We start from the raw sequence: 24,399 nt of genomic DNA, 5'->3' as shown, positions 1-24,399 counted from the left end.
ATTAATAATTTATTCCCTCCGAGCATTAGAACTTGCCTATTTTCTCGATATTTAATCCAACCATATTACATGATTTTCGCATAAATCTAATTTCATACCATTCTGTGAACCCTCATAGAAATATATAAATTTTGTTTCTATGGCATTGAACCATAGATTATAGAGTACTCTATAATCTACTCTATAATCTTTGGCATTGAACCATAGAGTTCAATGTTCTATGCAAAGATTATAGAGTACTCTTTGGTTCAATGCCATAGAAACATAATTTATATATTTCTATGAGGGTTCTATGGGCATCTGTGATTTCTCGCTAACTTCACATCGTTGTTATTTTCACAGAACTCGATTTTCTTCTTCAGAAAATTTTTGCGGGATATCTGTGTTAGTTGTCAAAAGATGAAGGAAAGTAGTTCGTTTTGCATTTTTGTTTATTTTTATTATGTTAAGTACCGGCGTCGTTGCGGATAATCCGTGAATTTTCAATACGGAAAAATCAATCGAAAAGGTATGAATGACAGGCTGAGATTCGTTGAAAAAAAAAACTCATAACTATTTACAATAAGTAAGAACTCTATTTGGAGTTTGAATCGGACTGCTATGGAATGAAATAACTGATGAAATAGCGGATATTTATACAATTTAAATTTTCGTATTCCAAAATGGTGAAATACTGTTGTGCTCCTGGATGTCTGAATTATTGGGGACAGAATAAAAACATCACATTTCACAGGTAAGTGTTCCAAATATTTATTCTTCTTTAATATGCATAATTCCAATTAGGTTTCCTCATAAGCGGCCAGATATATTGGAGAAATGGATACAAGCAACTAAAATGAAAAATTTCGAGGCGAATCTCTTCGCTATGATTTGTAGTGATCATTTCACAGTTGATTGTTACACAGAAAATAATCTGCATAGGAGAATTTTGAAGAAGGAAGCTATTCCAACTATATTCAAGCATTTCAGTGACAACGTTAAGACTGCAGAAGAAGCAAAACCGAATGAGGCTGAGGTAAGTATATATATTCATCAGGTTCAGTTGCAGGATTTGTTGTTAAAAAGAATAATTTCAACTTCTACAGCCTAGTTCATCTGATACAAATGAAAAATCGGTATCAGAACAAATGGAAAATCATGCTAATGATCCAGTGGTTCAATCCAACCATATAACCGAGGTAAGTGACTTTGTTTTGGCTAAAATGAAAATAACATTCGAGTATTCTACTCAAATATAATGCTGTATCAGTTTGATGGAACAAACGTTCAAATCAATATTTGAATAGCTTAAATTCCTTCATTCTTATCTGTCTATCCCAATAAAAGATAAGAAATTCATTCATTCTTCTAGTTCTTGAACTAGGTATTATTTTTCAGAGTGCCGAGAAAATGGATTGCCTTGAATCTGCCAGCGGTCAAATTCAGGATGGCTGGTTCAGAGAAATCAACGATATGTGGCCAGGTCAGCATCTTGCTCTCAAGGTTGATAAAGTTTTGAGTTGCGAGAAATCGGAATATCAAGAGATTATGGTTTTGCAAACGTAAGTTTCGGTACTGTCTGCAACCATTTTTTTGTCATTGAATTCATAGGTCCAATCACGGCAAAGCCTTGATACTAGATGGCATCATTCAATGTACCGAAAATGACGAATTCGCATATCAGGAAATGATTTCCTTTCTACCCCTTTGTGCCCACCCTAACCCTGAAAGGGTGCTCATTGTGGGCGGGGGTGATGGGGGCGTGGCCAGAGAGGTTACCAAGCACCCATTGGTCAAAGAGATTGTTCAGGTAGAGATCGATCAGAAGGTGATTGATGTATGTAAGAAGCACCTACCGTCTATGTCCAAGGGATTTGATTCTGAAAAATTAAATCTCCAGGTAAATTGTTAGTCATTTTCTTGCCTAAACGAGATTTAAGATTGATCAATTTAGGTTTGTGACGGCTTTGAGTATATGAGGACACATAAAAATGAATTTGATGTAATCATCACAGACTCCAGCGATCCAATAGGGCCAGCCACAGCCCTGTTTTCAGAGTCTTACTTTTTGCTTCTCAAAGAGGCTCTCAGACCAGGTGGGATCATTTGTTCGCAAGGTGGAACCATTTGGGCCGGTATTGAAATGGTCAAAAGTACCTTTGAACATTGTCGCAAGCATTTCAAGGTCGTGAGGTGAGGATGATGCTTTGAAACATTATTTTGGTAGTAATCTGGTGGTGTTATATTGCACAGATATCCGATTGCAAGTGTTCCAACCTACCCCACAGGACAGATCGGGTTTTTCTTGGCAGCTCTTGACGAAACGAATGATTTGAGCGTGCCGAAGCTCAATTTCACACAGGATGAATTGGATAAATACGAATTGAAGTATTATAATTCTGAAATTCACAGGTCCTGCTTCGTGCTGCCAAATTTTGCCAAGAAAGTTTTATACGGTTGACTTTCGATAAATTGTATTCCTTCGTCTTCCCCTATTTTTTATAACTTTTATATATATAATTACTTTATATTTTTTATTTCTTGATATATTTTTACTCGTATAGTGAATCATATTATCGAGGGTATCAGCGTACTTTAAATGGTTATTTTGAACCTTTTTGCTAAGTTTTATTTGCAGCAGTATTAAGAATGTAGTGTTAGGTATATGAAACTCAAGTTGATTCAATTTATGTATTCTTAGTGGGGACCTTATTCCATTCTACGTGTTTATTAGGCATTTTAGGAATGATGAGTACATGGGGGATCTTCAATCCCAATGTAAAGTCCTCATTTAGATGTATTTTGTTGAATCTGTTGATAGGCTTTTTTGTTACAAGAAATATATGTCTTTATTATTATTATTTTTTTGATTATTACTTCACCCGCTTTCCCAATAATGATCGAATATTTCAACAAGATTTTAATTAATTCTCAATCATTTAAACAATAAATATTAAGTACTCAATCAATACACAACTGATATAAAATTTATATCTCGTATAAAATATTCCACACAGTTAAAAGTCTCATTCGTCATCTTGTCCCGGCCTTTTGATGACGCCCAATTTTTCTGCAGCCTTGAGAATCTCTTCAGCAGTATTGGCCACTTTGGGGTGGGTTTCCTCGGGCAATTTAGACAAAGCCATCAGAATTTCCATAACATTGGTCGAGATCAGCTTTTCCGCGTTTTCCTTCGAGCTATCCACAACGTTTGAGACGACGCAGAGTCCCCGGTACTGGATGCTCGGTTTAGGATTGGCCAGCAGCATCTGCAAGCAATCCAGCCAGTTCTGCGATTCGAAAATCTTGCCGCAGACTGTCTTGCTGCTACCGGTCAATATGGCCAGGCATCCAGAGGCGGCCATGGAAGTGTCGACGTCTTCGTCCATCGCCAGGGATACCATCATTTTTATTTTGTCGTTGGGACCTTCGTAGATCTTGACCACGTCTGGGGACATGGCCATGTTGGTCATACATTGGGTGGCAGCTCTGCAAAGGTACTGATGTTCCTCGAAGAGGTAATGGTCGATCCTGGAGAGTCCACCTTCCTTCAGGATTTTTTGTCTGGCGCTTTCACTCACCTAGGGAATATTTATTGTATTCTGAGTTTATGTGAGACTTATAGGACTTACCTGTGCCAAGTTGCACAACGCCATGAGTGCCTCGAAATTTTCCAGGCCGCTTCGATCAGGGTGTAGGAGTTGGATCAGCGGTCTTATGACCTCCAGACATCTCTGGCCTGGGAAAGCCACCTCTGGGTCTATCGTTATACCTATCCTGGCCAGAGCCTGACAGGCTTGAACTTTACCCTTTTCGGTGCCCCTAGAGGCCAACGACATCAGTGCTTTAACCCCCCCTTGGGCTACAACTATGCCCCTCAATTCTTGTTCGCTACACAGGGCGTTGAACACTCTCGAAATGGATTCTCTGGAGTGTTCGCTCTCGGTTTTCGAAAGGGCTACAAGGGCCGAGGTTATACCCTCTTTTCCCAAGACTATGATCCTCTTGGTGATGAAATCAGGATCGTCCAGTTCGTGTTTCTCTGGAATGTGCTGTTTGGCGAACTTGGCCAGTTCCACCATTTCCGGAAGGACCTGAGTGGGATTTTTTCGTTTGAGTGATATTTTTCGTGTTTAAATCGAAAATTTTACCTCTTGTTCTTCGTACGCGTTGATGAGATTCATCAAAGTAGTGATCACTCCATATAAGCAAGATTCGTCGCCTGATCTGGCTAGTTCGATCATTGCACGGATGCAGGCTGTGTCTTCTATCAGTTTCTCCTTGACCTCCGCGTCCAGTGTCAAGTAAGCTAATCCTTCGGTTGCCCATTTTCTGAAGGACAAGTCTTTTCCCGGTCTCAACATGAACCTACGACAAATAGTTGAATTAAAACCTGGAAGGTTTTTTTCGGATGTTTATACCTTCTACAAGCTTCAGCTAATTTCACGTTGGAGCCTTCGGCAAAAGGCCTCAATGAAGCGTCAGTACCAGCTGAACTACCGAGTTTACATAAACCCACTAGTGCCCTCAATCTAACTCCTTCGTCTTTCGAAGTGTACAACTTCTTCAAAATGTCAACACCTTGTGCTATTATAGCCTTCGCTTTGTCTGCCCTACTGGCTGTTGCAATGATACATTCGCAAGCAACCTATTAAATTAAAATTGTTTTACTTCATTTTGCATTGTTAAGAAAGAAACTTCTAACCCTTTGTTGTAAAACATCTTCGGTATTGGCCATAACCAAAATCATCTGCATTATTCCTTCTTTTCCTACAATTGCATTTCCAACATCAAGAGGACCCCTTAATAAACTAGTTATGGTTGCAACAACCCTGACTTTCGATTCTATATCTGGACTAAGCAGTTTCTCCTTTACGTAGTTTTCTATTTTGCCCATAAATTTCTCTTTTGCGCTGTCATAATACATGTTTTCGTAGACTCGCTGTAGACACATTGCAGCTATGGTACTTGTTGACGATGTTATATTCATGGAACTTTCATACTTGAATTCCTCCAGTTCACCCGTACATTGCAGCAATTTCTCAACCCCCCCTATTTAGTAAAAAGGATTAAAAAAAATCAAATTCTTGCATTAGTAGTAGCTTACCTTGGTCGACAAGTTGCATAGCCCAATCCAAAGCAGTATAATGCACATTTCTTATGAGTAGTTCTATAATTGCATCTCTTGCTAATCCGCTTATTATTGCGTTTGTAATGTTGTTTATCAAAAATGCTAGTATTGAATTTATTTCCGTTTCGTGTTTCTTGATCAATTCCTTATCTGGTTTAGAGTCCGATTTGTTCTTCATTCCAGAAAAGGAATTCAAAGTTGCTTGAAGGCAATATTGTACCGCATTTACTTGCTCTTTATTCGTGGAATCGAGTGTTTCGAGAAACCAAGGTAAACCTAAATCTTGGAGAACTTTCTTGGTTTTTTCCGGGGAATGCTTGAAAAGTTCTCCAATTATTCTTATTGCTGAAAACATTCATAAAGAACTAAATATATTAATGTATGAATTATCCAACCTGTTATTTGAATTTCTTCGTTCTTCTCAACTTTCAACAGTCTTCTAATTTGTTGTATAACAGATGATTTCACCATTATTTCAGAACCGGCTCCTTCTCTTGCCAATACCAATAAGTTTTTCATAGCGGTTTCGCGTTTTTCAATATTTTCTGTGAATTCAAATGCGATTTTTATCATGCTTTCTAGTTTGGTACTTGTTTGAGCATTTCTTCTTTCCCTCTCTTGAACTACCCTGTACAATCGTTCAAGTGTTGGTTGAATCAATTTATTATTAGGATCATCTCTGAATATATGTGTAGCATCCCTGTAAGCTTCTTCGAATCTCTAGAAAAGAGATAACCGAAAGTTGTATATTAATTTCATCAATGAAATATCGCATACCTCCAGTTTCTCTAATGCTTGGCAGCGTCGATAGAGAGCCTTTGGGTCTGAGGGAGTTATTTTCAAACATTTGTCACAATCCGTAACTGCCTCTTCATAATTCTCAAGTTTAAGATGTGTTGCGGCCCTATTTTTATAGTAAGTGGCCAAATCCTTCCCTTCCTCATTAACGAGGTGTATTGCTTTAGTATATAATGCTAAAGCTTCGTCCCAATTGCCATTTTTGAAGGCCTCATTACCTTGCTCTTTATATTTTTCCGAGTTTTCGATATCAGCTGTGCCCATTTTGTATATTTTCCACAAAACTAAGAACTTCTGAATGCAATTCGCATGGACTTATATGTCAGTTACGTTCTAAAGTATTCCAGAAATTGATCGGAATTAATTTAGAACTAAAGTTTAAAAATAGAAAGAAAATTCTAGTTGGAAATCCTATACGAAAATAAATATTTTAGAAGCGAGGTTATGTTAACTGTCAAAATATACGTGTGCGTTTTGAACTACTGTGATTCATAGTTTTTTCAGAGTGATATTTGGTTTTGTAGTTCGAAAGTGTATTAGTTCGTTTGTTATCTACAAGACTCTATGGGAACCATAGAGTTCAATGACAAATGACAAGTGATGACATGGAATTTGACACTTGTCACTTTGACAGATTTAAGAAAGGATGTATTTTTCAAGAAGATAAGTCAAGTTTTACGTATAAATTTGTTATTGACCTATGACTAATGATGAATCATGTTTAAATATTGAACCATTGTTTATGAGACTTACTTATTATTTGATTTCGATACAGGTAATAAATCGCGCAGTAGGTATAATTTATCTTCAAATTTGCATCTTTTTGTTTCGATTGCTTGAAGTGTAGGTATCAGAAGACGATTACAATATGCTATTTATCTTTTAGGTGTGACTTCTACTTAAGTCATGAACGATTTAGATAAACAGTTGGCCGAATTGGCCCTAATAAATAGGAAAGAGCTTACACCAAGCCTCCAATCTAATTCCGGTACATTGGGTAGAAAAGTGGGCCCTGCAGTACCACCGAAACCGAAAAAGCCCCAACCTCAGGTACTTTATTTTCTCGTAAATGTCGACAAAAAACTATAACTATTTTATTCAGGTTCCTCAGTCCTATCCTCTCAAACATTCTTCGGAACCTTTATACTCTTCTGGGCTTTCAACAAACTCTGCTCTATACTCTAATGCTTCATCAAACGCTCATACATACGCTAACAGCGGACGGATGTCTTCCACTTCCTCCAATCAGTCGATTCCACAACAAAGGTACCAAAATACTTACGCCAATTTACCTAGAGATGATCAGAGATATTTGAATCAGTATAACGCTGGACCATCTCCATCCTTATCATCTATGGCTGGGTCAACAATGGGACAAAGAGGTAAAAGATATGGCTACTGCGTTGATTTCTTGGCAGACTCTACTTATACTATTATATTGATGACTAGAATCTTTTTCCTATTGAAACGTCCATATTTATTTAAGGTTACGATCCCAGATCAGATCAGGTGACTTACAGTAATATCCAGGTTGGGAATAGAGTAAAGCCTGAATCCTTGGTGTATTCTAACTTGATGCATCCTCAAAGGGGTGGAAGCATGTATAGCAACTTGAATATGGGATCCCCTGCTCCCCCATATGGTAACGGAGGTTAGGAGAAGGTGATAAAATGTTAGAGTGGTTTTTCTGCAACTGAGTAATTTTAGGTGCTGACGATTTACCCCCACCTCCCCCACCGTTAACTTCCAATCTTGGCGATTATCAGCCTTGTACTGTGAACACCAATTTGCCACCACCGCCCGAGGATCTCGTTGCCCCTCCGTCCCCTGTAAGTTCGAGCTACAGCGAACTGCGCAGAGCCACTGGTCGCGGTCAAGATTATAGCACTTACGGGATGGGTTCGCAGGTAAATCCGATACTCGAATAAAAATAGGAAAAATTGGAAAGGTTGCTTATCTATTTGACTCTTCCCGTTTTTATGTTGTAATGAAATTACATAAATACTTTTCTGTTTTCTCAGTATGCCGACTCAGATTTTGGATATGGGAATTCCTCCAAGGTAATTTATGAAGAAATAACTGTCATTATTGTCGACTTGTCCGTTTTTGTTGCACCGGAGGTTACTGCATGGTTATGCAAGCATTTTTTTTTTAATGGGGATTCATGTTTTTGGGGGATATTTTTGAAGGTATCTAAAGATAAAAACGTTCATTAATGGCATCCTGCTTTAATCATTTCTGTGTTTTCATGAATATGTGCACTCTTAGTGTAATCGTTTGATTTGATCTCTCAAAGTAGTAGATGTCTACACAGTCTTTCATTATTATCTTCAATTCAAACAAACCACCGCTTATTTTTTGTGTGTAACATAAAGGAGGGAGTTGTTGATATTGCGTTATCATCTAGCCAGCTCTATCCCTTTGTGCTTTTCAGGCTTCCTCTACTTATGAATCCATTTACGAGCCTATTAATCCCAGGCCTCCGAGTCAGCTGTCTTCTCGCTCAAACTACTCTTTATACGCCCCGTATGTGAGCGGAAACAATAGCGTAATGACAGGTCCTTCGCAATCGGCCAGCAGGATGGGCTTGAACAAAGATCAGGAAGTCGACAGCCTGACTGATCTGCTTGTTCAAGGTCTAGATAATGATGACAGCGATATCTTAGACACTTACGGTCATTGTACCAAGTGCAAAGAGAAGGTAACTGATCGTATTTAATTCAGAGAAATTTTTGAAGTAAATACGTGATTCTTTAGATTGTTGGGGCAAGCAATGGTTGTACGGCTATGTCCAGGTTGTACCATACGAAATGTTTCACTTGCCATCAGTGTGCTGTAAACCTACAGGGAAAACCATTCTACGCTTTGAATGGTAAACCCTACTGCGAAGAAGATTACTTTGTGAGTAATTTTTTTCTCTGAATTTGTTTTTTCTATTAATTTCTGATTGTAGAACACTTTGGAAAAGTGCTGCGTTTGTCAGAAACCCATCATGGATAGAATTTTGAGGGCTACTGGAAAACCCTATCATCCCGGTTGTTTTTGTTGTGTTGTTTGCGGTAAGAGCCTGGACGGGATACCTTTCACGGTTGATGCTACAAATAGAGTTCATTGCATCGAAGATTTCCACAAGTGAGTGTTACTTAACCTTCACGTTCGGAGAAAAACCCTGGTATAATGCTTCTATTTCAGAATATTTGCTCCGAGATGTTGGGTATGTAAGCAGCCAATTATGCCCGAACCGGGTGAGGAAGAAACCGTCCGTGTGGTTGCTCTTGATCATAGTTTCCATGTTCAGTGTTACAAATGCGAAGTGAGTATATCATTCGATTGTTTTTGGGTTGAATGATTGACTCTTCTCTTTCAAGGACTGCGGTCTAGTGCTCTCATCAGAAGCTGAAGGGAGAGGTTGTTACCCGCTAGATGGTCATGTGTTGTGCAAGAGTTGCAATGCGAAAAGAGTACAAGCGATTTCAAATAACATAACTACGGAGCTTTAAAGCTTCTACTACTTAAACATACATTCCAAGCTGCATTTGGCATCGGGTAATTTGAAATATAACAAGTCGTAAACTGCCTGTAACATCAATTCCTGACGAAAGCACAAAGCATGTTGCTTCTGTAAGTAACAGTTGTTCCTATTGCATTATTAATTCAAGTATTTTTTTTTGGAAAATTATCGAACAAAGAAGCTTATAACAAGTGTAATATGAGTAAATATGTGCCATTTAGTAAGTTTATTATACAAATAGTAGTATTTTACTCATAACTGATTTATTGAACTTTTTTGTAGCTTTTCATTTTAGGTATATTTCATTTTTATTTTTCATCCTTTTATTCATCTATATATTTTAGGTCTTATTTTTTAGTTATTACTATGATTTTTGGCAACCTCTCGGTTAAGTAATTCGTTTATTAAGTTTTAGCATTCCTTAGGCTGTTGATTTAGAAATATGAGCGTATCAAGCAAACATTTGTGAAATTAATCTTATTGAACTCTTTTTATTGAATCGAAAATTTGCTCAAAGTTGAAATTATTGAAGTATTTTTGGGATTTCATATCTTTTTATTGTGATGTTGATTCTTTGATGAAATTTCTTATATGTTGCATCATATTTGGGTCTTATATTCCATCCTATTGCTTTTATCTATTTTTATATTTATTGTAACTTGAAACTTTTGTATGACTCGATGAAATAAATTTTAATCAGTTTCATATGATTTTATTGATTTATTAATCCTGCCTCAATTCTTTCATTATTTATTCAAGCGACAAGTTTTTGGGATGGGGAAATTTGAAAATCATGATGGGGTAATGAAATTGTCGTTATGGATTCGCCAAAAAATATATTTAAACAATCTTATATAAAAAACATTCACTAAATCTCTATACAAACTAAACATAAACAATCTGATCAGTTTCAACTGTACAGATGCCCCCATCAGACGATAAGAAATTCTCTTCTCTCTCAGTCTTCTCACTAAATACTCTCTTCCTTGAAGAAAATGGAATATATGCCATACATAGAATTTCCTATAGGAAAAAATAATACTTTCGATAACTGGTTATCAGCTGAGTGGTGTTTTCTAACGAAAGATGCTGCAATAGCTGCGCTGTGACTATCAATATCACAGGCTCATTTTTTTTTTCACAAACAGGTCAGTCAGGATATAAAAAATTTTCGTCAAGAAACTCAAACGTTTCTGTATTAACGCCGAGGTGGTCTTCCTATGGGCCTTTTGTGACTTGCTGTTTTGGCTGGAGGGCCTTTTCCAAGACCACCAATTTCCTTTTTGTGGTCGGTCTGGTGGTCAGTTGGTTCTTCAGTTTGATGTAAGAACTGAGACGCGCAGTGCCGTATTCCTGTAAAATAACGTTGATTGTTAGGATTCATTTGAATATTTGGTTCGTTCTAGGGTTGAATGAAGGGTCGTTTACTCACCCAGTATCCAAAAGGTATTTGTGAAGTTTCATCGTTGACGAAGGCCCATAGGGTCCATAATAAATGAGACGCCAAAGTGAAGATCTCGACTTCCCTGAGCAGTTTCTTGGGGTTTTCATCTAGATTTCTCTCCGCCAGATATTCCTCGATGAACCTGAGTCTCTGCTTTTCTGAAGGATAATTATCCTCGTCGATACTGAAGAAGGGATATTCTTTGTGCGTGTAATCGTAGATCCATTCCACGAAGTGATTGGCCAAGTCAAAGGCTCTGTAATTGTACGAGCAATATTCGAAGTCTGGAAAAGAAAATAAACGATCACGTGTGAATGATGAAAATGTAAACGAAGATAGATGAGGTTTTGAAATTGCTCACAATAGATTCAGCGTGTTCGAAAACCTATATTTCCATACCGAACTTTCAAATATCTGACACTGTTTACGAGAAAAAAATCTTTTTTGTTTTTCCACTTTTCATTTTCGAGTTCACTTTGGGGGGCTCTCCTGAGTGCAATTCCCTATTGAATCATCAACAGCTTGGTTTTTTACAATCTACAGAACAACTTCTATACACTCCATATCCTACGATAGTAATAGAACACCCTGATTTTTAGACAGAGTAGCAAATAAGTGATTTTAGGGGGGTCTAACCCCTTGCTCATTTTTGACCCAAAAAATCGAAATTTTCGAAATCGTGTTTTTGTGCTAGGGACAAAGCCTTGGCATCGCTGATTATAAAACCGGAAACCCCAATTGGATGCTACAAATATTACAGGAGATATCGCAGATTGAAATTTGCAAATTTTTGAAAAATGCCATTTCGAAGATGAAAATCTAAACGAAGGGAGATAGGCTTTCGGAATTACTTGCAATAGATGCAGCGTATTCGAAAACCTATATTTTCATACCAAACTTTCGAATATCTGACAGTGTTTACGAGAAAAAAAATTTTTTTGTTTTTTCACTTTTCATTTTCGAGTTGACTTTGGGGGGCTCTCCTGAGTGCAATTCCCTATTGAATCATCAACAGTTTGGTTTTTTACAATCTACAGAACAACTTCTATACACTCCATATCCTACGATAGTAATAGAACACCCTGATTTTGAGACAGAGGAGCAAATAGGGCATTTTAGGGGGGTCTAACCCCTTGCTCATTTTTGACCCAAAAAATCGAAATTTTCGAAATCGAGTTTTTGTGCTAGGGTGGAAGCCTAGGCAACGCTGATTATAAAACCGAAAATCCCAATTGGATCAGACGAATATTACAGGAGATATCGCTGATTGAAATTTGCAAATTTTTGAAAAATGCCATTTCGGAGATGAAAATCTAAACGAAGGGAGATAGGCTTTCGGAATTACTTGCAAAAGATGCAGCGTATTCGAAAACCTATATTTTCATACCAAACTTTCAAATATCTGACACTGTTTTCGAGAAAAACAAATTTTTTGTTTTTCCATTTTTCATTTTCGAGTTCACTTTGGGGGGCCCTCCTGAGTGCAATTCCCTATTAAATCATCAGCAGTTTGGTTTTTTACAATCTACAGAACAACTTCCATAGACTCCATATCCTACGACAGTAATAGAACACCCTGATTTTGAGACAGAGGAGTAAATAGGGCATTTTAGGGGGGTCTAACCCCTTGCTCATTTTTGACCCAAAAAATCGAAATTTTCGAAATCGAGTTTTTGTGCTAGGGTGGAAGCCTAGGCAACGCTGATTATGTAACCGAAAATCCCAATTAGATCAGACGAATATTACAGGAGATATCGCAGATTGAAATTTGCAAATTTTTGAAAAATGCCATTTCGAAGATGAAAAACTAAACGAAGGGAGATAGGTTTTCGAAATTGCTTGAAATAGATCCAGCGTGTTCGAAAACCTATATTTTCATACCAAACTTTCGAATATCTGACACTGTTTACGAGAAAAAAAATTTTTTTGTTTTTTCACTTTTCATTTTCGAGTTGACTTTGGGGGGCTCTCCTGAGTGCAATTCCCTATTGAATCACCAACAGTTTGGTTTTTTACAATCTACAGAACAACTTCTATACACTCCATATCCTACGACAGTAATAGAACACCCTGATTTTGAGACAGAGGAGCAAATAGGCCATTTTAGGGGGGTCTCACCCCTTGCTCATTTTTGACCCAAAAAATCGAGATTTTCGAAATCGAGTTTTTGTGCTAGGGTGAAAGCCTCGGGAACGCTGATCATAAAACCGGAAACCCCAATTGGATCAGAGGAATATAACAGGAGATATCGCAGATTGAAAATTGCAAATTTTTGAAAAATGCCATTTCGAAGATGAAAATCTAAACGAAGGGAGATAGGCTTTCGGAATTGCTTGCAATAGATTCAGCGTGTTCGAAAACCTATATTTTCATACCAAACTTTCAAATATCTGACACTGTTTACGAGAAAAAAATTTTTTTTGTTTTTTCACTTTTCATTTTCGAGTTGACTTTGGGGGGCTCTCCTGAGTGCAATTCCCTATTGAATCATCAAGAGTTTGGTTTTTTACAATCTACAGAACAACTCCTGTACACTCCATATTCTACGACTGTCATAGAACACCCTGATTTTGAGACAGAGGACCAAATAGGCCATTTTAGGGGGGTCTAACCCCTTGCTCATTTTTGACCCAAAAAATCGAAATTTTCGAAATCGAGTTTTTGTGCTAGGGTGGAAGCCTAGGCAACGCTGATTATATAACCGAAAATCCCAATTGGATCAGACGAATATTACAGGAGATATCGCAGATTGAAATTTGCAAATTTTTGAAAAATGCCATTTCGAAGATGAAAATCTAAACGAAGGGAGATAGGCTTTCGGAATTGCTTGCAATATATTCAGCGTGTTCGAAAACCTATATTTTCATACCAAACTTTCAAATATCTGACACTGTTTACGAGAAAAAATTTTTTTTTGTTTTTTCACTTTTCATTTTCGAGTTGACTTTGGGGGGCTCTCCTGAGTGCAATTCCCTATTGAATCATCAAGAGTTTGGTTTTTTACAATCTACAGAACAACTCCTGTACACTCCATATTCTACGACTGTCATAGAACACCCTGATTTTGAGACAGAGGACCAAATAGGCCATTTTAGGGGGGTCTAACCCCTTGCTCATTTTTGACCCAAAAAATCGAAATTTTCGAAATCGAGTTTTTGTGCTAGGGTGAAAGCCTCGGCATCGCTGATTATAAAACCGGAAACCCCAATTGGATCAGACGAATATTACAGGAGATATCGCAGATTGAAATTTGCAAATTTTTGAAAAATGCCATTTCGAAGATGAAAATCTAAACGAAGGGAGATAGGCTTTCGGAATTACTTGCAATAGATGCAGCGTATTCGAAAACCTATATTTTCATACCAAACTTTCGAATACCTGACACTGTTTACGAGAAAAAAGAATTTTTTGTTTTTCCATTTTTCATTTTCGAGTTCACTTTGAGGGGCTCTCCTGAATGCAATTCCCTATTGAATCATCAACAGTTTGGTTTTTTACAATCTACAGAACAACTTCTATACACTCCATATCCTACGACAGTAATAGAACACCCTGATTTTGAGACAGAGGAGCAAATAGGGCATTTTAGGGGGGTCAAACCCCTTGCTCATTTTTGACCCAAAAAATCGAGATTTTCGAAATCGACTTTTTGTGCTTGGGTGAAAGCCTAGGCAACGCTGATTATATAACTGAAAATCCCAATTGGATCGGATGAATATAACAGGAGATATCGCAGCTTGAAAATTGGCAATTTTTGAAAAATGCCATTTCGAAGATGAAAATCTAAACGAAGGGAGATAGGCTTTCGAAATTGCTCGTAATAGATTATGCGTGTTCGAAAACCTATATTTTCATACCAAACTTATACGACAATCCTACCTATTAGTACAAGTTTCGGATCGTCAGGATCGCAATCTTCACCCTGCTGCATCAATATGTTTCCCTCTTGCATGTCGTTATGACAGAAGACAACTTCGGTACCCTCCCTCTCGATCCTGTCTCTCAGCCAATCCAGTTCCGTCCTCAGGTCGATGTTGGGTAGCCTGGCTGCGAACTTTTCTTCCTTGGCTGGGGTCATGCAAGAGCCCAACCACCTCTCCATGGTGTTCCACAGCCAACTCGGCTCTTTGTCTAGGGGCACCTAAAAGCAGGGATCGAAATTGAAGGTTTGAAGCACGTCGAGGAAGGGTTTTTAGTTTTATTTGTCGGAAGACGACATGTTTTTTGCACACTCTTTCGGATGATGTATGTGTGAGAATATAAAGGGGCTCTTACAGTTTTGCGAGGTAGCAGATGTAGTGGAATATGCAGGGTGTATCTGAATGACACCGAAAGGTCTTCTATTTCAACCCTTTCTGAGTCTTTTTTAGGTTTTAAAAAATTCCAACATGTGTAATTTCGGTGAAAAATGATATTTACCAAGTTTCGAGTCTTTAGCTTAATATACGAGGACAACAAAAAATATCTAATCTCTTCAAGGGGGGAGGTTTTCCAAAAAATTCCACCTCATAATCACCCCTTACAATTTTTCGTTGTTATTCAGAAACGCCCTGTATATATTTTTTTTAATGAAAGGTGATATTCAATGAATTCTCTGAGATTGGAAAATGTTGAAAACATTTTTCAATTACATTGAAAAACGTGATAATTTATCTAGAAACCTTGGCTTTACATTAACATCATATTTTTTCTTTTGGGTATATCAGTATTCTTGACACTTATCGATGAACACTAGTTTTTTTTTTCTTCGGAGAATGAAGTGAGGTAGAACTAAGAAGCTTTGTCTTTTGGAAAACTAATCTAGATAGATTTATTTCAACATGGAATACTCAGTAGGCAATTAAAAAAATCTTTAATCGATATATCCATGAAAAGATTTATTTTTGCAAGAGAAAATGTATGTCACAAATTCTCTGTAGACATCAATGAATAAAATAATTTCCAAGTTTTAGCATGGAATGTATTATTATTAGTTCATATAATTTTTTTTTCATTTATCATTTTTTTTCATAACTTGGTAGATAAATGAAACAATCACATATATATTTTATTCATTACTTTATAGCAGTTTTTTTATTCACCACGATTCAGAAACGAAACATGTTTCATAAATTGCTCATTTCATAACAGCATAATAACATATTGTAACGTGATTTATTTATTTACAATAGTTATATAGTAAACATTAGAAGTCCTGTGGTGAATTCCAATAGTTGAACCTTGAAATTGTTTTTATTCCGATCTAAATATTGATATGTGACACACATCTTTTCGTTATGCAAAAATTTTGCGTTGATGAAGGTCTAGGATAAATAGAGAGGGGTCGATATGTAATTAGTATATCAACAACAAGCAACAATTTCGATATTTCGATGTATCAGTTACAAAAAGATGAACGAAATAACAATATAAGTTAAATTCTAAAACTAACACATGGAAATATCGAAAAAAACTTTCCTGCAAGCATTAATACTCTTACTCAACTTTTCTATAAACATACTTTGGCCGTTTTTAACGGTCGGGGGTAGGATGGTTTGAATAAGGGGGTAGTGCGACAAAAAACATGTGTCTGGACTCGAAACAAACTAAAATATATCATATAATGAGATCCTACTGCAGTCATAGGGTCCTCGTAAAGAGAGTCAATCGGCGCCATTTTGTGTGGCCCTCAATATTCAGGACGCACAGCCTGTACATTTTAAGGAAGCATCACCTTGCTAGAACAGAACAATAAACATACCCCATATGTGTGTGACAAAAAAAAATGTGACAAAAACGTGAAGTTTGGTTATCAACTGGGCCTATGCTGAATCTTGCGCTCGCTAATTTTCAAAAAGAAAAACGATTTTTGGATGTACGAGAGGAAGCTCAGTATTCCCAAAAACGATCGATCATCCCAGAGAAGACGAAACATCCAAACGCAACTGTTGACCGGTTTCTGGATCATTGTCCCTCGTCAGTACAGTGTAGTGTTTGAATGTTTCGACCGGAGGATGGGCTCCGCTAGACCACATTCAATGAATGTTGAAATTCGTTTTGATTTGTCGAAGATCCATCGATTTTGACGAGAAACCAACAGGAATTATAGTTTATGAGAAATTTCGAAATTGAATTATTGTTTTTTGAAGTTGTTCCCATTGGTTCCTTTCGGCATTTCCCTCGTACATTACAACACCGAATAATATCTGTATTATTGGGTGAATGCTATTCAAAATTTCAATGTGGTTCCAGGTGATTGTTTATCTTGAATTCCCTCATGGAGTCAAAGGTTCAACAATGCTTAATTCACGTGATTGCTCGTGTCTAGGAAAATTGGTCGTTATCCGTTGGCGAGATTGATAAAAAGTGATAAATTCGCGGTTTATATGAATTTTGATGAGGTTTATATTTGAATAGTGCTCGTTTATTCATTATCGCCACTAATGAGGAAAATATTAAGGCGCATCCATTTAAATTTGTTCGTAATTGGAAGATGATACGAATGTTGTTTGTTTCCCCTGGTTATTTTCCATTGTTGAAACTATTTACGGACGAAACTTTCCGTAACTATCTCTAATGCACAGTTTCCTAGAAACTATCCTTGTGTTAATCCTTAGAATAACACCGACCTGTTTCAGAACGTCTGTACCCACTTGTCCTATTTAACTATTCATTAGGTTATCTATTGCGTTTTTATTTTTTCAAGATTTTCCTCGATATCGAGATTTTTTCTACTGGAGGATGCGTCTATTTGAGTGTTTTAGAATTTCCGCGATATCACAATGATCTTTGGCAATTTTTCAAGGAGGGGTCGAGGATTCCGGTTGTTTTTATTGGTCTAAAGTATAATTTGCGATGTTTGTTCTTATGTTTATCTCTAAACATTTCCTTGGGAAAATTTGCCATCGAATTTGAGGGAATCAACAATGATTAATCGAGATAAAGAGGAGATTGAGAAAGTTTGACCTATTTTTCTTATTTATTGGTTGATTGATTTGAAATTTTCCAGTTCAAGAAGAAAATTTTGCTTGTCCAGGGGTGGCATAGCTCATTATGAAACTTAAAATGGCTATATTTTTTTATCAGGGCCGAATCGGAAAAAATGGTATAGGAAAAAAGTGTTTCTTTTGACCTCCAGAATCTACTGTTGAAATATGTGTACGAGTCAAAGACTCACCCTTTGTTAGCACTCAGGAATGTAATATTAAGGGCTTTATATCCCGTTATGTCGTTTTTTATACCTGCAAACAGGTTTTGAAAACCCCTGGTTAAGGTTGCAGGTGTTTTAAGAATGTTACTCACATAAAGAAAAATCAGTTGTTGGTTGGTATCAGAGTTTTGCTTATTGAGCGCGTTTATATATAATTTTCGCTGTTGTTTTTCGTTTGACCTATCTGAATTGTAGTTTGTTATCGACTTCGCTAATTGACCTGCATTCATCAAAACTATAGATAAGAGTAATTAAGTATATTGAGCTTCGAAACTTTATCAGAACTAATATTTTCGCAGAATGTAAAGGTTCTGCCAATTTTGCAAAAAATAATATCTATATTACGATGCAAATTCGTGAGAATATGAAGTTCGAATTATGTTCGAGATACTGAATGTGAAGTACTAAATATATTTTACCGTCTCACGTAAAACTCGGTGAATAAATTTTTTCACGAACAAATAAGCATGATATGAATTACTGACGTTATAGTCTGACTAATTTATGACCAAATTTGAAATAGCACACGATGTATAATGCGGGGAATTCTTCAATTGCTTTCAATTAAATGCTCTCTCATCCAATTTCACGGTAAATTGAGATTGCTCAATAATTTAGACGAATAGAACAGTCTGACATATGCGATGAAGTGGAAGAAAACCCACAGGCCATCCACGAAGTGGGTGAACTACATTTAAATGTAAATTGGAGTTTTTTCAAGTTCAATGAAAAAATTTAAGAAAAAAGATCGTGGGTTAGCGATGGAATGAAGGGACTGATCGTCATGCAGTTATGAAGGAACTCAAGATCGCCAAGCTGAACAGAGTCTGATCGAAAGAAACCGAACGCATGATTCAGGCATAGCTTATAATGATCCACATGAGTTTTAATTAGAAAAAAAGTAATTTTTACCTCGTTCCTGGAAGGAAAATTATAACTAAAAAAACGAAAATGGTAAGAATGAGGGTTGACGTATTTTTTATCTCACCTCCATGGAATGTATTCTGGCCATCTTCTGCGCTATCATGCTGGACAGCTTCTCGATAGCCAGTTCTTTGTTCTTGAGCGGCCTGGCGTTGATGTACTGCTCTATCCTGCCGCCGGGGAAGATGCCGTGTAGCTTTGGACCAAGACCCCTCTCGGATAGCAGGGTGAAGATTACGGACTCGGTGATTATGGCCTCGATGGCTCCCTCACCATGCGTCTGGCCGTACACACGGAGCAGCACCTCCTTGGGCTCGTCCTGGATCTTTTCCTGTAGGGACTCGGGTAGGGATATGTGGTAGAGGAGGTTGGATAGGCCGCCACTGGAAAAAAAAAACAAGAGGAAGTTAGCGGGAACTTTGACCTGGTGAAGCAAGATGCTTGGATTTACATGGTGACGTTAGGAGGATGTTCTGAGGCTTTTTTTATCCAGAAAATGTGGAGAAGCAGTGGTTTGAACTGCAGCAAACGTCGAGGCAGCTCTGGAGCATTCAGAGAGTTACCAAGGGTGGAGTCTACACTATGCAGAGAATGGCAAAAGAAATACTCTAGCCAAATTTCAAAACGATTACCATTAAATGGTTCAAAAACCATCCAGCTGTCGCTGGAATATAAGTGGCAAGCACCAAGTGTACACTATCGTTAGGCTACTGCTGTTTTTCAGGCAAAAATACTTGCAATCGAAAGAATGGCAGACATAAACCTGGAAGAAACCATCAAGGGTTCTGATAGTCAAGCTGCTATCAAAGCAATGAACTTCTCATTCATCGACTCAAAGCTCAAGCAAAGCCAAAGGAAAATCAATGAAGTAGGCAAGGTCTCTTTGGTCTGGGTTCCTGGTCACGCAGTAATCAAAGCCAGAAAGGGAGCATAAACGCCACTTGCTGGCCCAGAACCTTTCTGTGGTATAGGAAAATGCACCGTCAAGAAAGATTTTCTGGACAAGGTAGCAACCAAAGGAAAAATACTCTGGAGGAATCTTCGAGGAATGGATCATTCCAGAAAGTTCCTTAGGGATTTTGAAACTGCAAGATCCAAGAAGTATTTGGAGCTCCTCACTGGCTTTCTCACTTGACTTTGTCACCTTAGGAAGCATATGATGACAATAGGCTTATCAGAAACTGACGACTGTAGATTATGTGGAGGAAACTACCTGGTTACAGAATGCCAAGCCATTGCAAGCCTTATCATGGAATGTCTTGGACTAGAAAGAGAACTTGAAGCCCCCTCATATACTTGAGTTCATTGGAACTCTGGTGCTGGAGAGCTAGCTGAAGATGGTTGTGAGGACAGATCTGATGAAGGGTCGCATTGTAATGTAACCTCCTCACCAAACTATAACTTAGGGTGGAGTCTGCTCCCGAGTCAGGGGAAAGAGTCATATATAAAGGCTTTGGTGGTAAGATATGTGGGTCACATAGTCATTAACGCCACTTTACAGTATCCACTCCTAGATCTAGGATCCTTCAAGGTCAGGAACCACTTGAGGAGGGTGATATGGTTTATGAGACTTTTTTAAACTTTCAACGTTACTTCAAAAATAACCAACAGTCTTGTGAATTTGCTGAGGTCCACCAAAATTATGCAACTTCATGTTGTTGAATCTTGATAAACAGGCTATTGTACACTATCATATCGTAAAAGGAATTGAGATAAACATATTTCAATAACAATGGAAGCTATGAATACCTGGGTTTAACACTCGACTTCTCTTCAAATCAGTGACGTGTACTTACTCTACTATTTTTAGAGTGCTCTACGACCAATTACGACAACGATGTTATACATAGCACCAAGAAATAGGTTAAGCAATCCGATCGACATAAACGCGTAAACAAACAACGAAAAAACGTCACACTACAACCCCGCTGTATTTCCTCTTAAAATTCACCCTAAGGCTAATTCCAAACGTGGTTTGTAGGGGTGATCTTGTAACGTGGTCTTACCTTATATGTTTGAAGCCTATGTTGCTGGCGTTGACCGCTTTCCAAGCTCCGTTCAGGTAGTCCTTGCAGATCCTGGTGGCCAGTTCTCGCATTTCCGCAGTATCTCCACACATCTGCTTATTCAAAAAACCATGAAAATATTTTAGTTCGTATCTTTTAACCCTTGGCTTAGGCATCCAAGTTATCTCAGTAAACAAGCGTTTAATTAATGTTTAATGGCTGATTATTAGTTGCACGTTTTTAACGGCTGGTTCAGCGTTAGGCACTCTTTAATGTGATTAATGATGGACGATTATTTAAAAAATTTTACCGGTCTGATTTTGCTAGTTTTGGTCAGGATTTTAGTCAAAAATCTGATATTTCTGAGCATTTAGGATTCGTTTACGACCAAGGACGAGATGGGACTGTGGCCGTAGGTTGATCGATGAAATGACGCAGCCGTAGCAGGTCCTCCAATTTTTTATCTTCTATTGTTTCAATTTGTTTATTTTATGGGAGTCCCATCATCAGAGATGATGCTCGAAGATCATTTCCGAGAAAACACATGTTGGTTTTGACGTCAAATGTTAACGTCAAAATAATCCAAACGTGTATAATTGAAATAATTTTAATAGATAAATCCAAATATTGCACGATTATTTTGAAAATTTATGCGAAACTCGCCTGCGATCGTGTGATGATTTATGCTGGATTTGAATTGCGTAATCCTTAATTCGTTAATTGAGATGGGCGTGGCCAATCAAACATTCGAAAATTTCTGGGAAAAATTAATTTATTATGTCGATTTGAAAAATAAATGGTGCATTCATCCAGGAGAAAATCAATTTGAATTTGGGACGATGCTAAAGGATATAAATACAAAATTATCGAGTTGCAACAAATAATGATTACCAAAAACTCATTAAATAGTGAAACAATGAATAGAAGGTGATGAAAAAAAAACGATTTCCTTTCTATTCCTCGACAGTTATTAAATTTTTATGAAGGCAGTTAAACTGGGTTTCAATTATACTTCCAACAACTTATAATTATAAACGAAGCAGAGATAGCAGAAGCAAGAGCGAATAGAAGAATGTTCCAGAATGCATTTTACTTTTCCACTAACAAAACGCGACCCAATAAACGATATACTTTAAAATAAAAAAATCTCACCTTAACGTTGCTCAAAACACTGGCCATTCTATTTATCTCGTAAATAAAAATCACTTTTCAAGAATAAATTATAATTTATAAAAATCTTATAAATCTCTATTTGCCAAAAAAAAACGCAAATTCTTACAAAATTCACAATATAAAGAATGTTTTAACGTGTCCTAGTTTTATCTATTTTTTTGATAAAATAATTCAAATTCAAAAACACTAGAACAGAGATCTATTTCTCTTTTAGGAACTTTTAAGGTTTCACTTATTGTAGAAGGCACAAGAGTCAACCAACTTTGAACGTGGATTGTCTTAAACTGAATTGTGGCCTGGAACAATCAAGCTAGTTAACCGGAGTTCAAATCGTCCACGGTAGGGATAGTGCACTGAAGATAAGTCATTTCAGTAGGTTGCCACACTTATCGTCTTTTCCTTTGAAATTCGAACAGATGATCTTGATGAGGTTCATTACGGTTTTGCTGGAAGTTCGATAGATACTTTCGTATCTATTGTCTGTCTATTACGAAATAAGAATTTTTCCACAAGGTGCAGATAAGGGTTTTGGACGAAAGTCTGATTCATAAAATTTTCCATTCAGTCATCTCTGTCATCCAAGATTTGGGAGTTTTTTGGTGTGTTTTTGGGCCAAAAGTAAGGCTTATGAACATTGTATAAAATATATGTTCTTGAGAAAGAATTTTATAAGCCTGACGTCTTTATAGATGTACTTTTACGGTCTCATCTAAGAATAATTTCCTCCTAAAATAGACTTTCAGTGGTGGTAGTAAATACAGAAGACCTCCACCATTCAATGAAGGTTTTAAATAGAATCTTACTGGATTTCTTGGGAAAAAAATAAATGATTTTCATTTCAATAGTTTCAATCATTGCTAACAAGAGTTACAAGCAGATTTTCAAATGGAGGGATGTATTAAGAATAACATTTCCTAGATCAATCTTATCCTTAAGCCCGTTCCAAACCAGGCCCAGTTAAAGAATGTTGTTTTTCTAATACATATCCCTTACATGGTAACAAATTCCGGTTGACTTCAAGTGGTTGACAAGCTTAGTTATAACATTCCTCAAATTTTCGAATGTGGGTACCTAAGATAAGATAGTAGAATTACTGATTAATTTTACGAAAATTAAGTGCTCAATGAGTTCTACAGTGTTTATTCGATTTTATATAAGTTAGTCATCGACTTTCACTAATACCAAATCGTTCATCGGATTCTACAGTGAATTTCCGTCATTTTGAGGTGATTAGGAGGGTGCTAATTTTTCGTTTCTTCGAATCCCTGATTTTTGAGTTGGTGTTAATTTTTCCGATAGCATCTTAACGATTAAGTGAATGATTTGAGGTGTTTATCACATCTATCACGTGCTGACGTGCATGCAATTAGCACAAAACAAGAATAATCAAATATTATGTGCATTTATTCGGTTGTTTTTGTTGCTGTATGTTTAGTTTTATGATTCTGATGTAAAGGCATGGATCATTTCTTCAGTTGGCCTTCTAGATGTTGCACTGAATGAACTCTATCAGTATCTAGGAAGATTTCAAGGAGTTTATACCTCCTCACTCCCTCAAATTTCTCCCCAAAAACATTGTTTGCGTTGGCTAGCAATGGAAATCTGTCCCCAGGTGGTCTGGGGTTTCATCCTTAGCTGTTCTGAGGCGTCAATGCTTGCAAGAAACCCAGTAAGAAGGGGTAGCTAATTTTTTGAGATCTACTCTGTTTTCTGTGACTGAGATCAAAATATATCGAAAATCTCGGAGTTCTGAAATTCCCAACGAGCTTTTTGGGTTGTTCCAGTTCTCAGACTTGGCCCAATTCGATTTAGATGCGTATTCTGAGGTTTTATGATCTGGCAACATCATCCAATAGGACGTCTACCTACCTTCCGTAAAAATCGGAAGATCGAAAGAGTTTTGACAGGACTATCGCGTCATTTTTCAACGTTGCCGTTGTCTTTTAATTAGGAAAACTGTCTGCATACACGTGACAGTAAATTAGACTTTGGAACGAGGAACCGGCAACGTAGGAGAGATTGCAAGCCGATTTCGCTGACTGAATCGATATTGCAAATAGCAATAGAATCAGCAAATATGCGAACCCTAATTGCACTCTCTTGTCTATCGGTTGTTCGAAGCCTTTCTCTTTCCCATAAGTGTTGAGTTGTTCTGATTTCGACTAAAACTGTAGAATCTTTTTTGGTCAATTTGAATTTGAGTGGATTTTTCTAAGGATCAGAATACTCACAAAAGACACCACG

At 37.2% G+C, this 24,399-nt stretch overlaps 4 protein-coding genes across 7 annotated transcripts; 2 read left to right on the top strand and 2 right to left on the bottom strand.

The window, feature by feature from the left end:
- Window positions 1–413: 413 nt before the first annotated feature.
- LOC123320871 (spermidine synthase) lies at window positions 414–2,837 on the top strand. The gene is made up of 7 exons (XM_044908337.1): window positions 414–733; window positions 784–1,015; window positions 1,086–1,178; window positions 1,378–1,541; window positions 1,591–1,879; window positions 1,934–2,172; window positions 2,233–2,837. Exons 1-7 carry the CDS (start codon window positions 663–665, stop codon window positions 2,438–2,440), a joined length of 1,296 nt encoding a protein of 431 aa, XP_044764272.1. The 5' UTR covers window positions 414–662; the 3' UTR covers window positions 2,441–2,837.
- Window positions 2,838–2,886: 49 nt separating this feature from the next.
- On the bottom strand, window positions 2,887–6,371 carry LOC123320875 (protein unc-45 homolog B). The gene is made up of 8 exons (XM_044908344.1): window positions 5,888–6,371; window positions 5,506–5,830; window positions 5,087–5,455; window positions 4,685–5,031; window positions 4,401–4,627; window positions 4,131–4,347; window positions 3,612–4,073; window positions 2,887–3,560 (listed from the first exon to the last, which is right to left on the bottom strand). Exons 1-8 carry the CDS (start codon window positions 6,170–6,172, stop codon window positions 3,006–3,008), a joined length of 2,787 nt encoding a protein of 928 aa, XP_044764279.1. The 5' UTR covers window positions 6,173–6,371; the 3' UTR covers window positions 2,887–3,005.
- Window positions 6,372–6,521: 150 nt separating this feature from the next.
- Window positions 6,522–10,124, top strand: LOC123320868 (thyroid receptor-interacting protein 6). Of its 3 annotated transcripts, none has more exons than XM_044908329.1 (11): window positions 6,522–6,683; window positions 6,795–6,958; window positions 7,011–7,290; window positions 7,395–7,559; window positions 7,616–7,815; window positions 7,930–7,968; window positions 8,343–8,609; window positions 8,666–8,809; window positions 8,862–9,040; window positions 9,101–9,221; window positions 9,277–10,124. In XM_044908329.1, the coding sequence occupies exons 2-11, from the start codon at window positions 6,815–6,817 to the stop codon at window positions 9,406–9,408; spliced, it is 1,671 nt and encodes a 556-aa protein (XP_044764264.1). In that variant the 5' UTR covers window positions 6,522–6,683; window positions 6,795–6,814; the 3' UTR covers window positions 9,409–10,124. The 3 variants fall into 3 exon arrangements, with proteins under 3 accessions (XP_044764264.1, XP_044764266.1, XP_044764265.1); XM_044908330.1 differs by having other exon boundaries at window positions 6,535–6,698; XM_044908331.1 differs by lacking the exon at window positions 7,930–7,968.
- Window positions 10,125–10,235: 111 nt separating this feature from the next.
- LOC123320873 (choline/ethanolamine kinase) lies at window positions 10,236–22,452 on the bottom strand. Of its 2 annotated transcripts, none has more exons than XM_044908339.1 (6): window positions 22,135–22,452; window positions 20,983–21,095; window positions 19,041–19,359; window positions 14,743–15,004; window positions 10,852–11,147; window positions 10,236–10,772 (listed from the first exon to the last, which is right to left on the bottom strand). In XM_044908339.1, exons 1-6 carry the CDS (start codon window positions 22,159–22,161, stop codon window positions 10,638–10,640), a joined length of 1,152 nt encoding a protein of 383 aa, XP_044764274.1. In that variant the 5' UTR covers window positions 22,162–22,452; the 3' UTR covers window positions 10,236–10,637. The 2 variants fall into 2 exon arrangements, with proteins under 2 accessions (XP_044764274.1, XP_044764273.1); XM_044908338.1 differs by lacking the exon at window positions 22,135–22,452 and adding an exon at window positions 21,293–21,430.
- Window positions 22,453–24,399: the final 1,947 nt, after the last annotated feature.

The sequence above is a fragment of the Coccinella septempunctata genome, chromosome 9 (genome assembly GCF_907165205.1).
Source record: "Coccinella septempunctata chromosome 9, icCocSept1.1, whole genome shotgun sequence".
In the NCBI taxonomy this organism is placed as follows: domain Eukaryota; kingdom Metazoa; phylum Arthropoda; class Insecta; order Coleoptera; family Coccinellidae; genus Coccinella; species Coccinella septempunctata.
Note: the sequence above shows the minus strand (reverse complement) of the source record. Positions and strands in the feature narration are given on the sequence as shown.

Coding starts and splice junctions, on each gene's coding strand:
- LOC123320871 (XM_044908337.1), top strand. CDS start 663: ATGGTGAAATACTGTTGTGCTCCTGGATGTCTGAATTATTGGGGACAG. Junction 1,179..1,377: donor AATCCAACCATATAACCGAG/GTAAGTGACTTT, acceptor ATTATTTTTCAG/AGTGCCGAGAAAATGGATTG. Junction 1,542..1,590: donor GAGATTATGGTTTTGCAAAC/GTAAGTTTCGGT, acceptor TTGAATTCATAG/GTCCAATCACGGCAAAGCCT.
- LOC123320875 (XM_044908344.1), bottom strand. CDS start 6,172: ATGGGCACAGCTGATATCGAAAACTCGGAAAAATATAAAGAGCAAGGT. Junction 5,456..5,505: donor CGAAGAAATTCAAATAACAG/GTTGGATAATTC, acceptor GAATGTTTTCAG/CAATAAGAATAATTGGAGAA. Junction 4,074..4,130: donor ACGCGTACGAAGAACAAGAG/GTAAAATTTTCG, acceptor AATCCCACTCAG/GTCCTTCCGGAAATGGTGGA.
- LOC123320868 (XM_044908329.1), top strand. CDS start 6,815: ATGAACGATTTAGATAAACAGTTGGCCGAATTGGCCCTAATAAATAGG. Junction 7,816..7,929: donor CTTACGGGATGGGTTCGCAG/GTAAATCCGATA, acceptor CTGTTTTCTCAG/TATGCCGACTCAGATTTTGG. Junction 9,041..9,100: donor TGCATCGAAGATTTCCACAA/GTGAGTGTTACT, acceptor CTTCTATTTCAG/AATATTTGCTCCGAGATGTT.
- LOC123320873 (XM_044908338.1), bottom strand. CDS start 21,352: ATGCTCAGAAATATCAGATTTTTGACTAAAATCCTGACCAAAACTAGC. Junction 11,148..14,742: donor TCCGAAACTTGTACTAATAG/GTAGGATTGTCG, acceptor TTTCTTTTCCAG/ACTTCGAATATTGCTCGTAC. Junction 10,773..10,851: donor AAATACCTTTTGGATACTGG/GTGAGTAAACGA, acceptor GTTATTTTACAG/GAATACGGCACTGCGCGTCT.